The sequence below is a fragment of the Phlebotomus papatasi genome, chromosome 3 (assembly GCF_024763615.1).
Source record: "Phlebotomus papatasi isolate M1 chromosome 3, Ppap_2.1, whole genome shotgun sequence".
NCBI lineage: Eukaryota > Metazoa > Arthropoda > Insecta > Diptera > Psychodidae > Phlebotomus > Phlebotomus papatasi.
This window is the reverse complement of record NC_077224.1, coordinates 77,649,409-77,667,309: the sequence shown is the minus strand read 5'-3', so window position 1 is coordinate 77,667,309 and position 17,901 is coordinate 77,649,409. Positions and strand designations below refer to the sequence as shown.

The window sequence follows — 17,901 nt, the reverse complement described above, 5'->3', positions numbered from 1 at the left end:
CATTCTTTGGTATCGTCAGAAAAATTACTTAAATATTTAAGCTATTTTTGTTCCTATCGTTCATAGAAGCAAAAAATATACCGAATCAAACTCTGTTGGATTGTCCAAGGCTAGATGTAAGATATTTAATTAATTTTAATTATTAGTTTCTTTTTTATTATTGATTTTCGATCAGAAAAAAATGCCTCGTCCTTAAAAGGTTAATCCGTCAAAATTGTCGCAGAAATGGAATAAAAAAAATAAGGGAAATTTCTTCAAAAAACAGTCCCTAAATGGATTTATTTTTCCTAAAGGTCCTAAGAAGGATTTTTAGTTAAGCTGAAATTCATAAAAATCGAACTTTTTCGCAAATGTTTGAGGAAAAACTTGTAAGGGTAGAGTCAGCCCTTTTGGCCATGTAAGCACTTTTGGCCACCTAAAGTAAAAAAAAACATTTGTAAGGCAATTATGAGTTTATTTAGAACAGGAAAATGGGTCTTATTTCGTGACCTCTAATCTAACGAATCAGAAAACCATATTTGATTTTGTATCGACTTGATTAATTCTAAGTTATTGAAAGAAATTCTCGACAAGGTAAACAATCACTAAAAAAAACATGGGATTCTTAAGTAACTTGTTAATGTTAAGAGAAATTGTTTTGCATTATTTTATATTTTTGATGAAAATATTTGATGTTATTCAATGAAAGTCCATTTCTTAATTAACTAAATTATATTGTGATATCATTCTTAATAGGATTTTCTAACAAATTAAATGAAAATCGGATGTGGCTAAAAGAGCTTACTTTCTTCGGCTGTGTAAGTACTTTTGGCCATTCATTTTCCCATACATTTTACACGTAGCGCACCTCGCGGATTTCAGTAAAAACAATCGTGGCTTTTGACTGATTTTTACATCAAATAGAAAATGTGCAAAAATTCGTTTAACTCTTTCGTCTCTTTTGGGACTATGGGTAACCATGGAAAAAAAGAATTTTTTGGACTAGGAAAAACCTCTCGGGGCTAATAAGTATGATAACTAACAATTACAGATTGCATAAATTCGAAAAACAATTTTTTCTTAAATTTTCAAAAAGCTTGTTCAAACTTTATGGGTACTCTCGTCCCCAAAAATCTATAGGTCAAATGTAAGGTTATCCCGCCAATTCCCGCCATTTGCTTTTTGACACCAACCTTGTAAGAAAATTCCAAGCGGGAGCGACATTTTTGCCAATATGGCCGATAATTTGGACATTCGGCAGCGAGGGAGATTGCCTTCGGGGAAGTTTTTCCTATTCTTCCTGATTTTTGTGAATTCTGATTGTCCAGGAAGTGTTTTTTTGGCTCTTGAGGAAGCTTAATGTGTCTACAATAACATCGTGTTGAAAGAAATGTGTTTTAAAGTGTTATTGTGTGAAATATTTTGAGAAATCTGTTGGCAAGCAGGAATTTTGTGTCTTCTTGACCACTTCCTGGACATCCTAGATGATACTGGTCAATAATTCTTCTTGTTTTAGTGATCAACATTGTAAAGGAGTCATTTGACACGCAAAAATAATTCACAAAATTTATATTATTGACTTTTGGAAAATTGAAGTTTGTCTCCTTTTCGTTCTTTTGCGGACGAGAGTACCCATGAGTTTTCCAATTTCCCAGAGGCGGTGAAAATGCTTTCTCTACAAAAGTATCATATTTGACCATTAAGACTTACAATAAAGTGAGTTTTACTGATATTCGTTCGCTGGATATGTTGTGGTCCGGAAAGAGTTAAAATACTCTAATGATAATCACATAAAATTGGTGTTAAATAAGAATAGGACTTGTGCTGTGTATTTGTGAAAGTTTTTGAGAGCTATTTTTTCTGTTATTTTATTAAAATTTTATTGGCAACAAGTGGCCAAAAGTGCTTACAAAGTGGACAAAAGTACTGAAACATGTGTAGTTGCATAAAATGCATTTTTCACTAAAATATCCAAAAAATTTTGGGAATTCTCTTTGATTATTAGGAAGAAACGGCTTTAAGGTATTTTTGTACAAAATTTCATTTTATTTAAATCAATATTATAAAAATTACAAGCACATGAAACCTTAAAATGGCCAAAAGTACTTACTCCACCCTACTTGCGCTTGAAAAATGATTTCTTTTGGAGATAATTCTCCAATTTGGCGCTTCTCTTACTAAAATTCTGGGTTTGCGCTGACAGTAAATAGAGCCCCTCTTATACATCCTAAATGATAGTCACCTCAAATATAATATTGAACATTTGGACAAAATGTAGCAGCTCCCTCCCTTGCCCACAAACTTTTATTTGTATCTCGGGGCCTCTTTAACTATTTGCTGACTGGGTTTTTCACCCTGTATCCGCCACTGCTACGACACCTTTTTGCCCGTGAAACACACATTTTCTCCATGGTTAGAACAAATAGAGGGTTATTGGGTCAAATATCCAAAACTTGTAGGAGATTATTGAGTACACTAAGAAAAACCTAAAAAGTTAAAACAACTCTATGGCAGAGTTGAATTAACACTACGAATATCGATGTAATTATTACTTTTTTTCGATGTAAAATTTCATCTCGACTGAAGTATATGCTTAAGTGTTTTCGTTTTAAGAATAAATGTACTTCAGTTAAGAAGATTTTCGAGTGACAGAGTTCATATCGAACATCACTTAGAAATATGCCTAACAGTGTTTCATGAAGACATGTGCGTGCATCATATGTGATATTTCGCTTGGAACATAGGGAACTAGAGGTCAAGAAAATATTAATAACGAAAATGATAAAATAAAAAAAGAAACATAAAATTGCAAAACATATTCATTTTGGGATTTGAAAGAGTTATTTTAACTCTAAAAAAGATTTTTTTAAACTCTTGAAACGAGTTATTTTAACTCTTAAAACGAGTTATTTGCAGTCTTAAAAAGAATTATTTATACTCTTTTGTCATGTAAATTTTAGGAAGAAAAAAGTTAAAACAACTCTTCCGAATATTATACACATAAATAGAAGTAAAATCAACTCTAAAATATATAGTTAATCGAAAATCACAACGAAAAAGAGTTAATTCAACATCGATTCGAGTAAGTTTTACTCGATTATTTTTCTGAGTGTAGAAAAAGATAAGTTTTGGAGTGGCTTTTCATGCTCGATCTCAGAAGTTTTCACGACACCTGTGCGTAGTAAAAATTATAAAATTAGTGCAAATGGCACAAAATCCATTCATAAATAGCTGAACACAAATAATTTTACCCATTCAACCCCCTTCCTTTCACTTTTTACTATATATCTACTTTTATAAAGTTGAAAAACAAAAATAGTGTAAAAGCGAAAAAGTCACCCACAACGATGGTATTCCATACAACAGCTTGAGTGGAAAATGTCTGATATTCAGTTTTTAAAATACCAAAAACTGAACAAACAAAAAATCTCATTGGTAGAATTAAAATTTATAAATTCAGATTATGCCGATTATATGCTATAAGCTCATAAGTGAAATTGTAAATATGACCAGCAGTTGTGGATTGTGTAGAATGCATAAAAAGCTTATATACAATTTTCTCTCGTATGATGATTAAAATTTTCTCTTTTTTTTGTGTATACTTGCATTTGCTGTTCCCAATTTTTTTTTTGGTGTTTGTGTGTGCGAACGAAACACAGGATAAATCAATACCAGATGCGACAAAGTACAAGAAAACGGATGAGCCAGTGCCAGATGATTTAATTGGTGATGGTCCACAAGTTAGAAATAAGTCGGATTTGGATGAACCGACACCACTTAATACTCAAGAGAGTAGGACACATGGTAAGGGCGATAATAATGGTGCAGACGATGGGGTTAATAATTCTCCAAGGGGCGGTGGTGGGGAGGGGGAAGATGATGAGGATGATGAGGAATATGCCACAAGGGATGACGATGATGATGGTGAGGAGGGTGCTGAGGATGAGGAGGATGATGGTGAAATTATAAATGCCAAAGAGTCACGAGGCACTGAAAGTGAGGATGAGACGGAACATAATGTCCAGACGAGGACAGAAACTGTGACAGCATCAGTGGCAGCAACAGAGGGGACCAGAAAACGAAAACCTCGAAGAGAATAAAATCCCCTATTGAGGGATTTTTAATTGAAAAAAAAAAAAAGAATTTTCTATTATTCAAAGAGAAAAAGCAAGAAGAGGAGAAGGAGGGCAATTCGTGTTAAGGGGGGAGCTGGATAAAATAAATGCATATTTCTTCTTGGGTATTATAGACAGCAAAAGAATAAGGAAAAAAAACATCCATAGAGAATTGATGAAAGAGAATTTAAAAGAAAAAAGAAAAAAAAACGAAAGAGTGAGGGATGTTGAATAGAATCGATTTCACTTTGATTAGAGGTTTACCAAAATTCTTTTAATTTATTTTGCCACTCGCAAACAAATTGATGATTGAAAAGGGACAGAGAAGAGAGGAAATTAAATTATTTGATACAAAAGAGAGAAACACTTAGTAGAAAGAAAAAAAAACAGAGAGAGTATAAAAAAGGCATGCAGGAAAGCGATTAAATAGGAAAAAGTACGTTGCAAATAATGAGAGATATTTTTTGAGAGAAATGAAAAAAAGGAGCTCTTTCTAGTCTAATAGAAACTTTCAAGCATTTCCTATTTTTTTCTGTATGGAAAGATTTTTTTTTGTTCATTCTTGGAACATTCAATTCATGAACGAAAAGAAAACGAAGCGGAAAATACGAAAAAAAAGTAAGAAGAAAAGCAAAAAAAAATAAGAAGGGAAACATTCGTGGGAAAACCTCTATTGAAATCGTTTAAGCATTTAAAGATATTTTTATTGAAAGCGAGTGTGGCGCATTTAAATGAAATTTTCAATATTTATTGTAGTTTCTTTCATAGTTGTGTAATAGTATTTTTTTCAGTTTTCCCTTGCTCTCCTCCTGGGGCTTTTGGCATTTTTTTTCCGTTAACAATAACATCTTGCAATGGAGAGAGCAATAAAAATTGAGTATTTTTCCACACGTAAAAATTGCAAATTTCATTTAACTACATCACGAAGTAATATTTGTATTCTTATGAAATAGGATATACAAAAATAGTAAAATTGAGGAAGAGGAAGTAATGAAATAAAAAAAACTTAGAGACGAACAATAATAGAGAAAGCAGTGGACGTTTAAATGAAAGAGAAAAAATAAAACATTTCAAACACTATCAGAAAGATAATTTATTTTAAAATTCAAGTTTTTGCTATTGAATAAATGTTTGAGTTGGAAAAGAATCAATAACGGACTTTAATTTATGTAAGAAAAAACTACGATTAAGACAAAGCGACTTTACAAAGGTTCCAGAGGAAAAAATTATATAAAAAAAACGGAACAAATGTCATAGATGAGCAAAATTAATCTTGTTTTGCTTAACAGAAAAAAAATATGTTTTTGTAATATTCGTTTCAATAAAAAAAAATATTACAAAAGATTACACTGCTGAGACTGCTGCAGTTTTTATTTATGTAAAGATGAAGTGAAAAAGAAACAGAAAATTTGCTGTAATTGTATGAATTTTACAATAAACTTGTGTTTCTCATTTAACCAAAACAATTGAAAATTAATTATTTAGTAGATTCTGTGGAGGTATGTAAAAGGTAAGAAGTTCGATGTAGAGCGTGTGGCTTATTCGACAACTCTTAACCCAATCGACGGTCGAACTTATAGGGGAAAGTGCTCTCCCTTCGAACGTTCATGCCTTCGAATAATGTGAGTTTCTTTTGTTTTTCGTAAGAGATTTACACTAAATTATCACGGAATTGTCAACAATTGATGATAAGTCAACTAATATTTAATAGAAATGTGTAAGTTTCTTATGAAAACTAAAAGAAAATTTGCATTATTCGAAGGCATGAACGTTCGATGGGAGAGTACTTTCCCCTAATTTGTTACTGCTGTTGCTGGTGCTTTGTTATTCGAGCAACTCTACCATACTTCAAAGAGTGAGTATCAGTTACTGCGGACAGTTGACTCTGATGAATGGATGGCACCTCCTTCCTAGAGATGGTAAAATTTCAGAAATTTCACAGCAGTCGCCACCTACTTTAGGCGGAAATTCATGAAATTTCTTGAAATTTACTAATTCTACTCCTTCCGTTTCAATTAAAACTTCTAGTTTCGTTCAGGTGAGAACCACTGTACATTTGCAGTTTTCTCTATGGAAAACAATAAATGTTGATAAGGCAATTTTATAGGTGACCAAGAGTCGACTCACGTTGAGAAACTTACGTCAAGTTCCCGAGAAACTCAATAATTGCATCGTATAGATAAAAAAAAATCATCGTGTATCCTGAAAAAACCCGAACATTGCATCGCTAATGTTGAGAAACTCTGTTGGGAAAAGTGCTCTCCCTTCGAACGTTCATGCCTTCGAATAATGTGAATTTCTTTTGTTTTTCGTAAGATATTTACACTAAATTATCACGGAATTATCAACAAATGATGATAAGCCAAATATTATTTAATAGAAATGTGTAAGTTTCTTATGAAAACTAAAAGAAAATTTGCATTATTCGAAGGCATGAACGTTCGATGGGAGAGTACTTTCAATAAATTCAAGGAGAAATTCAATATTTGCATCGTGTATCCTGAGAAACCCAATTATTGCATCGTAAACCCCGAGAATCTGAAAAAATTGCATGGTGAAGCTTAAAAATTTCATTGCGAATTCTGAGATACCCGAGAATTGTATCGTGAATCCTGAAAAACCTAAAAATTGGATCGCTAATCTCGAGAAACTCAAAAATTGCATGCATCCTGAATCCTGAAAAACTCAAAAATTGCATCACGAAATTCAAAAATTGCATGTCGTGTCCTAAAAAACCCAAAAATCCCATTGCAAATCCCGATAAACTCAAAAATTGTAGGGGAAAGTAGGGGAAAGTGCCCATGCTTGATACCATTGGAAGCTTAGTAATGACTAAATTTTTCCTATGTTTCTCAATAAACGGGACTCCGCAATATATTTTAAAAACTGGCCACTTTCCCATAGTTTTAAAATATGGTTGCGATGAGTCACATATATATTGTGAAACATAGAAAATTTAGTCATTACGAAGCTTCCAATCGTATCAAATATGGGCACTTTCCCCTACTCTCCCTTCGAACGTTCATGCCTTCGAATAATGTAAATTTTCTTTAGTTTTCATAAGAAACTTACACATTTCTATTAAATGTCACCATTTCTATAAAATGATAAAATTTCTATTAAATTAAATATTAGTTGGCTTATCATCAATTGTTGACAATTCCGTGATAATTTAGTGTAAATCTCTTACGAAAAACAAAAGAAATTCACATTATTCGAAGGCATGAACGTTCGAAGGGAGAGCACTTTCCCCTATCATGAATCCCGAGAAACCCAAAAATTGCATCGCGAATCCCGAGCACCTCAAAAATGACATCTCGAATCCTAAGAAACCTAAAAATTTCATCGCAAAATCTCGATAAACTCAAATATTGTATCGTGTATCTTGAGAAACTCAAAAATTGCATCTCGAATCCTGAGAAACCAAAAATTGCATAGCAAATCCCGAGTCTAAATTACGCTTCACGATATCACGATGCAATTATTTAATTGCATCGTGAATCGTGAAGCCCAAAAATGGCATCGTTAATCCCCATAAACAAAAAAAAATGTATAATGAAGCTCAGAACATCGCGAATCCTGAGAAACCCAAATAATTGTATCGCAAAACCAGAAAAACTCAGTAATTGCATCGTGAAGCTGAAAAATTTCATTACGAATTCCAAGAAACCTATAGATATTGCATCGCGAATCGCGAGGACTCCAAAAATTGCATCACGAATCCCGAGAACCCAAACAATTTCATCGCCAAAACTGAGAAACTCAATAATTGCATCGCGAACCAAAAGAAATCCAAGAATTTCGTCGCATAATTCTAGAAACCATAAACTCTTGTCAGTCAGTAAAATTGGGGAAAAAATATCTCTTGGATGAAAGCTTCTTGTGTTTGTGACTGGATCCTGGATACTGGACTTGGCATCGTAGTAGAATCGTTGATGAGAGTATTAAGTATATGAAATTTAAGCATTAGTGTAACGGAATCCTTGACATTCCATCAAAATAAATTTTCATAGAGGAAGGTGGGGCATTTTTGAAATGGGGCAGCTTAGAAATTGAGTTTTTTTCTCTTATTTTCAAATGAAAGTGGACTCTATAATGTTGTACTTAAATTCCACAGACCATTTATGAAGTTAAATTACATTACGATAAGGCTGATTTCCATTTATAAATCTCAGTTTATAGGAGAAAACCCTATTTCAAAATCGCTGCAGCAGAATCGTAAGTATTTTGGTAAAATGGTAAGTAAAAAAAATCAAATGGGTAAGTAAAAATTGAAAATTTGGAAAGTAAAACATCAAAATTGGTAAGTAAAAATTAAAAATTGGTAAGTAAAAAATTGAAAAGCCTTATATATGTATATATATATGTACATATATATATATATATATATATATATATATATATATATATATATATATATATATTGATTTTTTATTTACCATTTTTGAATTTTTTACTTACCGTTTTTACCAAAATACTTAACAAAAAAGTTTTAGCCTTTCGAAATTGCCCAAATTCAAAGGTGCCTCGCTTCTCCCTAACTGGAGTAAGAAAAAAACCTTCTGATACATCGGTCTTATGAGGAAATCAAGGACAAAAAAGTTAAATTTTTGTTTTTTATTATTTTCGTACATCAAATCCATTGACCAAAAATCATTAAATAAATTTCTATGTGTACTTTGGGTTGAGATAGAGGGATACCTTGTCGACAGTTCTTTTTAGCCTTGTCCTAGTTCTAGAACACGCTAGTACAATTTGCGGACACATCCTAGGATCATGCATTTTCTACAAGTCGATGCAATTATTAGCTGAGATTGTTTACAATCTTAACTTTTGTGGTCACAGGTGAAATCCGACCTCGTCAGATCGGGCCCAAATTTTGGATTTATACGTTTTAACACTCACAGATCACGAAAATCATATTTGCTAAAAAAAACGATTTTTTTGGACGGCCGTCCCGTCCGTCCCGTCCGGAGTACAAAAGCTGCTGGAGAGAGAACGGAAAGAGATATTGACAAACGGTTTCCGGCAAATGTCTCTTGGTGGCTAGAAGTTGGTGATGTCAGACGTCAGAGCCACTCCACACCCCACCCCAATTCCACCATTTTAGAATACTCCCAAATTTTGTTTTTTCAATAACTCAGTCCCTATGGCATCGATCATGCTCAAATTTAAGTATGTTATAGCTGGGCCAAAGAGCTTTCGATTAAGAAAAAAATTTAGACCCCCGACCTCCTGGCTTGAGCTATAATGGGTCAAAAATTCAATTTTCAAATGGTTCTAATTATCAAAATTTTAAAAATTTTGGTGTTTTGGAAATCTCTCGTGAAGTACTACAACCCTTATGACATCCCAAATTTATGCGATTTAAAAAACAAAAAATCGATTTTCGAAATTTCGATTTCAAATATTTTGAAAACTAGACGATGCTCTTTCTTTAAATTTTAGTATGTTGTAGCTGAGGTCGAGACCTTTCCACTCCCGACTCCCAATTTCTCCCTCAAACTATTTTAAATAGAAAATGACCAGTGATAAGCCCAGATAAGCTTATGGTAGCTGAGATTCTTTACAGGTGACCTCGAAATGCGTGAAAATTCGATTGAAATAAGAATTTCAGCTACCATAAAGCTTATCTGGGCTTATCACTGGTTTTTAACGCCTATGGGCGATAGGAAAATTTTTTGTAATAGGGGAGACTGGGGCAAAACTTGTCAAAACGCATATTTAATTCTTTCACAAGCTCTGAGAAAACTTAAACGATTTATAATGAGCATATTCTTATAGGAAATTTACTGCTCTACAACATTGCAGAAGCCTATTTTCCTCTATTTCGAAAGAAATATGATTTTCGAATCATTTTCTAAAAGTCGATTTTGGAGAGATTCTCAAAATTGCTGGGGAAAATTTTGTCAGTCTTCGGATAATTTGTGACGTTTTACTCTCGCAAGCGTTAAAAATATCAAGTAGACATATTTTTATAGGAAATTTATTCGTCGACAACGTTGTCGAAGATAATTTTTCTCTATTTTAACGAGAAATATGCTTAAATTGACCTAATCAGTATTGATATGTTCTGTAAGCCAAATATTCGAAAATTTCATTTTTTTTATTTTACATAATCCTTCCCCGAATCCCTTGAAACTTTGTAAGTTTAAGAAGATTCATGAAGGCTATCTATAATATTTCAAGCCTCAATCTCTTTTAGTTTAGAAAATAGTGAATATTGAAATTTTCGTTTTGAAAATATTTTGACCAAGTCTCCCCTACCGATAAATTATAGTTTTCACTCTAATGAAAACATGCTTAAACTTTTTAGTGTCAAGACAAGGAATAATTTTCTACTCAATTAAGGCTAAATAGATTTGCAAAATATAGTATGTGTCTTTCGGTTACCTGATAAGCCTTAACCTGTTCAGGATGGAATTTGCGAAGCAATATGTGTTGCAGTATAGATGCTGTGCAGTTGACTTGACCACTTTTTATGAGAGTATTCTTCCCTGGATGCATGTAAAAAAAATTGATAGTATTCCATGAAAGACAAGATTTCACTTCCTTATCTAATTCTAAAATAATACGACACACTTTCTGAAATATCGAGACATTTTTATTTGTATTACAGTATAATCATAAATGTTCCCATATTGAAAGAATCTGCTAAAGAGCGTCTTCCTCGCAATATAGATACTTCTTCCATGTTCCCGGAGTTTTTTTTGAAATTGCTAAATTATCATAAAACCTGGAATAATGACTTTGTTTGACATAGAACTCAGGCTTGATGTAACATGAAAATTTTAACTCATCACTCTAAAAGGGGCAGGAAATAGTCACAAATTTTTTAAAACTGCTCCCTACTGGAACTGCCTCAAATGTCTCTTAATTAACTTTACAATTAATAGTTTATTTGATAAATATAATATGAGTTCCCAATTAATGTCAGTATAAGAGGTAAGCTTTCCAACAGTTCACCCGTCCAATTATCATGAGAAACTGAGATACACCACTCTAAAATTTAGACATCTTATTGACATTGTAAGTGAAAATTAATATTTCTCAGAATACCAAAAACAAATAATTAATATAAAATGTTGATTATGCTCGATGTAAACATGGAAAATCAATTATTCGATAAATTACAATGTGCATAGCTTTGTACACAGAATTTCATTTAATAATGTAAATAATAATTATTTAAATTAAATCCATTTACATAACTTAAAGGAGCTATGTGCAGATCTGGAGTTATTATCTGGCAAAAGTTTCTGTATATATCTCTAAAGCCAAGATTATTAGAATTAAAAAAAAAATTTAATTGGATTTTTATTATAGCATAATCCAAAATCCCCTCACCATTTTTGCTCCTGAGTGTATATTTTCTGCAATAACATTAACTATATAGGGCCAACAGTGGAGAATTGGATCAGATAGCTGCAAAGCATCGCCAAAAAGTTGAGTGTAGTGTGAATTGTTAATGCCAGCAGAGAGTGAAGAGAGCATTAAATGTTATTACATTAAATATGCCATTTAATTTTGCATGCACACAAGTGGAAAATATGAGAAACAAAATGAAAAGTCTCCTGTTATGGACTCAAATGGAATTTTCCAGTTATGCTTTTGGCGCTTTCCCTCTTCGGCTCATCTCGCAGCATGTAGCATTTGGTATACAAATACAGCATTTATTAAATTGACCCAAAAATGCTCACCCACATAGACCAATTTCGTACCACCTTGGGTGGTAGTCCTCCGGTTCATTTGCGAAACCCCATCGCTTCGGGGTCCAACTCCAAAATAGACATAGGAGTAATCTATATGAATAAAAACCGCATGAAGTGATGGAATCATTTTGCAGTAATTCATGAAACCAATCCGATTTAATGTGGTTTTTATCGTTTACACATTGATTTAAATCTCTATTGGTTTGAATGATGCAATATAGCGATTTTGAACTATATAGGGCTAGGGCAGGGGGTCCAGAAAATTGCGAATTGTACTACAAAATTGTGAAAATTGGGAAAATTGAGTGTTCAACAAACATATCTCAAATCATTCAAACCCACACATTAATCCCACTGAGTGGTTTGGTGCGGGAAAATTGAGTTATTTGGTTTCATTTACGGATTGTCAATCATCATTGCAAGATGATTTCCGATATATAGTCATTTTGTGGCTAATTTACAATGCGTATACTTTACTCATATTATTTACTCATATTGAAGCTTTGACATTAACCCGATTTACTCTATGAAACACAAAAATCTATACTTTTGTCACTTTTGTTCTATTTCAATAGGAAAAAATTGCGGAATTTTAAATATTTTTTTTAAGGGAAATAGAATGGTTTTTAATGAAAATTTGTATAGAATAAGAATTATCTGTCAAATTAAATTATTTCTGTTAAATTGCATGAATTGATATATTATATGGGGTCACATATGTATAATGTCAGTAGGGGAAAATGCTCATACTTCGTACGATCCCAAGCTTTGTAATGACTAAATTATTCCTATGTTCACCACGCATCCTGTTGAGGCAGCTGTCCAAATTTACAGCCAAGTTGTCCAAATGAATAACCAAGTTGTCCGAAATAAGAGTCAAATTCACCTCTACATATCAATTCATTTTTAAGCGTATTAAAACTAATTTTAGTAAAAATAAGACGATAAATAGTTTGCTAAGTTTCTGAACAACCCTTCTGAAAAGAGAGTAGCAAAAAAAGTCAATTAGTATCGAAAATATCGCACTTCAAACTTGAAACATCGATTCTTATATGCAGACTGGACAAAATTATGAGCCCTTACCCTACCCAGTTTTCTTTAGAAACGTGCGATAAAACCGTATGACAATGTAGCCCCACAGCTCAAAGTAGCCCCACCTCCCCCTATATTGCCTGACTTAAGGAGTTGTATAAGACAATACAAAAAATTGAATTTGCGAATACCAATTTGATGGTATAGGTCTCATTTGTGGAAAGTGCTTGACCGTTGTTCCCATTCTCCTTCCCTACCAAAAAATTCTAAATATCAGAATATCGACAAAATAGACATACGCTGGGGTAATGCTAAATGTGTATCATGAATTTATTTGTATCAAATACACATTGAACATGTAATATAGGGGAGGGTGGGGCAGTTTCACCCCTAAATTGCAAAATGGATTTTGAGACCATTGTGCAAAAAGATGATAAACTGAAGTGAAACTTTGTATATTCTTTGAATTACAGTTGGGTTTAGGGTTAATAAAAATAATAACAATAATCCTTTAATTTCATTAGTCTATTGTGGAGAAATTCATTTCACTTGAAAGGCAGAATGTCTGAAAGTCCCCCATTGCGGGGCAATTTCAAGATAAATATGAGGCAATTTTTGAGAAAGATAAAATGTGTTTATAGGAAACTTGCGATACTAGAATTAATTAAAATTACTATTTTGAAGTCTTCTAAGACTCTAAAACATAAAAATATAATCGAATGAGAGCTTTATAACAGAATTTTAACACTAATTAATCATACAGAGAAAATAAAATATCGCCAAAGATTTGCAAGCCTATTTCTCAACAATTGGCAATTTTCTTTAAATGTTTATACGAAAGAAATGTCTTTTGTAGTGCTAAGCTAATTCTGTACATTGTTGGATCATTATATCGCCTTAGAACAGGTCATTTTTAGTATAACAGTTTTATAATAGTATTTTAAAGTCTTGAATTTTTATAATAATAAAAAAAATTTACAATATCTTGTTCAAAACATTCTGAAAACATATTATAACAATTAAATTCATCATTTTTAAGCATTTAAAAAACACTGAAAGATTTTTTTTATTTTTTTTTTTTATGAACTTTTAGGAAATACTTCCCATAATCTCGAACTTTATGGACAAGAACAGTTACAAAACGTTTTCAATGATCATTTTAAGTTAATTTCGATTAAAAAAGTAAATTTTTAGGCACTGGAAACTTCTCCGTGTGCTTGCATGAAACTGCACTTCACGCACTTTCGGAACTCAAATGAAAATTGTCAGAACCGTCTTAGAATTTATTCAACGCTAAATGCCTCATAATATTCATAAAACCACTAATAATTTAATTCAATTATGTTACTTCGATAAATAAGAGCAATAATTCAGAAATTGTTGAAAATAAAATATTATAAAAAGTTTCATTTTGATGCAGTTTTATAAAATCAATTACAGAATTCAAACGAGAAGCGTCACGAAATTAATTATTTTTATGAACATGGGTCTCATTTATCTCTTCAATAACGTAAAGGTTATATCCCATTCCTTTCAAAAGGATAAGAAGAATATGCAAAAATTGAAACTGACCCGTCGTTAAACTGCCCCACCCTCCCCTACAAAATGCAAAACTTGCAATTAGCACTCATGTGACATATCTATACATTAGGGGAGACTGGGGCACATGTAACCATTTTCGATAGATGCGAATTTGAGGTGATTTTCCAGGGACACCGTGATTTTTTGGAAAATTTTTCTTAGCTCATGTTTTACCCTTGGGTATAGGCAATACATCGAGGGTAATGCGGATGCTGGAAAACAATTGAGTTTTCCATAAAAATAAAATTTGTGTCACTGTGCATTTTTCTCTTTTCACAAAATACCTGGGGTAGAAGTAAACACTTTCTGGGGAGGATGTAAACACCCTTTTTTCCACCCTTGAAATTAACTTTGCACCACTTTCAATTATTTTAATTACTTCAGAGATATATAAAGACTGTATCTTTTCAAAAAATCACTAACTTCTAACAAAAAATATTTAAAATAGCAAAAAAAACTAAAAGCATGCAAATCAAAGACATTTTTCACTGGATTTTCCCTATATTTTGACATCATGTGACTTTTTATTGAACACAGAGCCACCAATTTTTTCGTAGTCAATTAATTAGAAATTTCGCATGAAAACAAAAAAAATTGCCATTTATTCTACACTCACGACATCTACAATTACAGGAAAATTGCCTGTTTAAATCTACCCCAAATGCTGTTTTCTATCCAATTGTTAATTCTTTTAAAAAATTGAGAATCTCAATATCTTTAGTAAATACATTAATATAACCCTAAAGGTTGTAGGAAAGAACTGGTATTGTTACATTTCGATTATTTTACACAGTTCTCAATTTCTAGGTAGAAATCCAAATGACCAAAATAATCGAAATATTAACATTTTCGAGAAAAATGATTTTTATTTTTAAAGTACTAAGATTTTATTGACCAATTCATCTGTGTGCATACATCCCCATGGTATCTATGAATGCTTATGGATTTTATCCTCTGGAGTCTTAAAATTAATGAAAAAATCACAGTGTTTACAACTACCCCTGTTTACTACTGCCCCAGTTCCCCCTACTTCCCATTGAACTTTGTTGATTCATAGAATTCGCCAACGCTATTCAAAGTACAAAGTTATTATTTCTAATTCATTTGGATTTGCGTTATTGTTATCATGGAATTATTTCTTTTCGTATTTTTTATTGCAAAAATTGTATTCTCTGTTGCATTAGCGAGATTCAAAATGCATTTAATAAAAAAAGGGTTGAAGGCTTTCATGCAATGAATACCTCTATAATAGCAACGTTTCTCTGTATATTTGAAATATGATATACTAGCACGTTTCTAGTGTTGAATTTTTCTTTAGCAAGTCCCTGGTCATGTTCTGAATAGAGATTTTCTCTATGGAATGCATGGAGAGTAATCATTAATTTCACTCCAAACTATGTGAAAGAGTATATTTCACACGTTTAACTTTGATATATTCCATTATGTTTAAAATTTTACTCATACCGTACTCCATTGCAACAAAGTTCCGTATAAGAAACTCAAAATTATGATTTAAAGCACTTTGAGAAACAAACTCAAAATGCTCACATTTAAGTAAATGCTGTATATTTTGAAAACTTTTTCTTCTTTTGCATTTTTGTGCAAGGTTAAAAAAAAAAGATGTATAATATATAACTTTGTCCATTAGAGAATGTCAGAATGTCCATTAAAGCAGTATATGAGATAGTCTCGCTGTTTTAATTAACGTCAAATAAAGGTGGAAAATGCTGTAATTGGTAAGGTCAAAGATGGATGAAGAAAGGGATTACGCTGAAGAGCACTTCATGAGATTCTCATCACTTCTGTATAATGACACTTTTGAAACTCAAATCCGTCCATTTCCATTCCATTTTCGTACTCCTTGCCATTTTATGTTGACCATTTTCATTGTTGAAGTTGCGCTTTCACAAAATATGAAATGGGATAAATCTGAATTAATAGAGGGAAATATCATTTGAAGGGGAAATGGAAAAAAAAGAGAGAAATTTGTCATTAGTGAAAATTCCAAATTCATGGGAGTTATTTGTCCCTTGCATGGGACGAAAGAAAAATTTCCTATTTTTTGACCTCGGTCAACGCTGAAATATTTAATTTTTAATTGTTGGGAAATTCATTTGAAAGTGTCACAAGAGAGAAATGTTCTAAAATTTAATTTTACCCACAATTTTTTGTTCATGTGATGAGTGTGGGTTGAGTCAAAAAGATAATAAATTAGAACATTCATTCCTCTTGTGATGCCATCCATTTCATTGCTCGAATTCTACAGAGAGAGGAATATTACATATAAATAGTCCTTCAATTTTTGCATTTTTAGACACATTTTATATTGCTACGTTCCAACCAAACTAAAAAATCATATTGAGCTCGATCACAAGTAGATTTTGATTCTCCAATAGTGTCTTGGATGAAAGGTAAATGGAACTCTATTTGCACAAAAAGTCGTTGAAGTTCGAAGAATTCAAATTCAATTTCGAATTTTCAAACTAAATTTTCGAACAAAGTGGGGAAAATTTATCAAATATCACACTAAAAAGCTGGCAAAAGAGTTACTCAGTGATTATGGAGTGATTAAGTAATGGGACAAGAACAGTAAGGGTCGTTGTTCTGTTTTATTCCTCACAACAATGTGAAGACCGTCACATTTTGACACTTGAGCACTTCGAAATTCGAACAGGATGTACCTCATCCACCTTGCAGAATTATCAAGAAGTAAGAAAGTCTCTTTTTTGGATCTTCAAATAGATTTTCGAATTTTTCAAGATCTACTTCTGTACGGAAAGATTCTGGATATTCTGCATATGAATCATATTCTGCAACCGAGACAACCTCGAAAAATTTTAAATACTGTGAAAAATAAGTAAAATTCAATATTTAATGTCAAACTTTGAAACTACTTTTGTTAAATAAGAATCTGAGACAATTCTTAACGAGTGAAATAGTAATTACTACAATTAATAACTTGGAATATTCCAGATGTATAAGAATCAAATGAGTTGTTGACTCCATTGAAGTTGTATTGTATTTCAGGCAAGGTGATCAATTTCCGCACACGTCAGCCTTCGAATATTGCAATGTTTCGAAAAAGGTCTTATCATTCCTTATTCGATAGCAGTCTATATTTTTAGAAGAATAGAATTTTTATACTTTGGAAAAACGAAAAAATGCGATAAAGTCTGACGCGTTCGGAAGCTGAGTACTTTCCCCTATGTTTATTCTTTCAGTCATTTAGGCCTTATTTCTCTCGTTCAGTAATAACCTTCCCAATTTGAGAACTCTCTCCGGTTGAGGTTTTTCCTTTACCGATTCGAAGGTATATTACACAGAACTTACCTAAAAACCCGTTGGAAGTTCGAATGTTTTTAAACCGACAAGTTACACAAAAGTGAGCAAGTTCATCAAAAGGACATTTCTTTGAATTAAATAGCATTTAAGATATTCTTCCATCCTGAAATTCTACAAAACTACACAAAAATTCACTTTTC

General features: G+C 32.3%; 1 protein-coding gene across 1 annotated transcript in view; it reads left to right on the top strand.

Annotated features, from left to right (window-relative positions):
• The window catches only part of LOC129805869 (calnexin-like), a 51,885-nt gene extending 46,328 nt beyond the window's left edge, over nucleotides 1–5,557 (top strand). Inside the window, exon 7 of the mRNA XM_055854093.1 lies at nucleotides 3,639–5,557. Within this exon, the coding sequence (XP_055710068.1) occupies nucleotides 3,639–4,079 (441 nt within the window). The 3' untranslated portion in view covers nucleotides 4,080–5,557. The remainder of the gene's footprint in view (nucleotides 1–3,638) is intronic.
• Nucleotides 5,558–17,901: the final 12,344 nt, after the last annotated feature.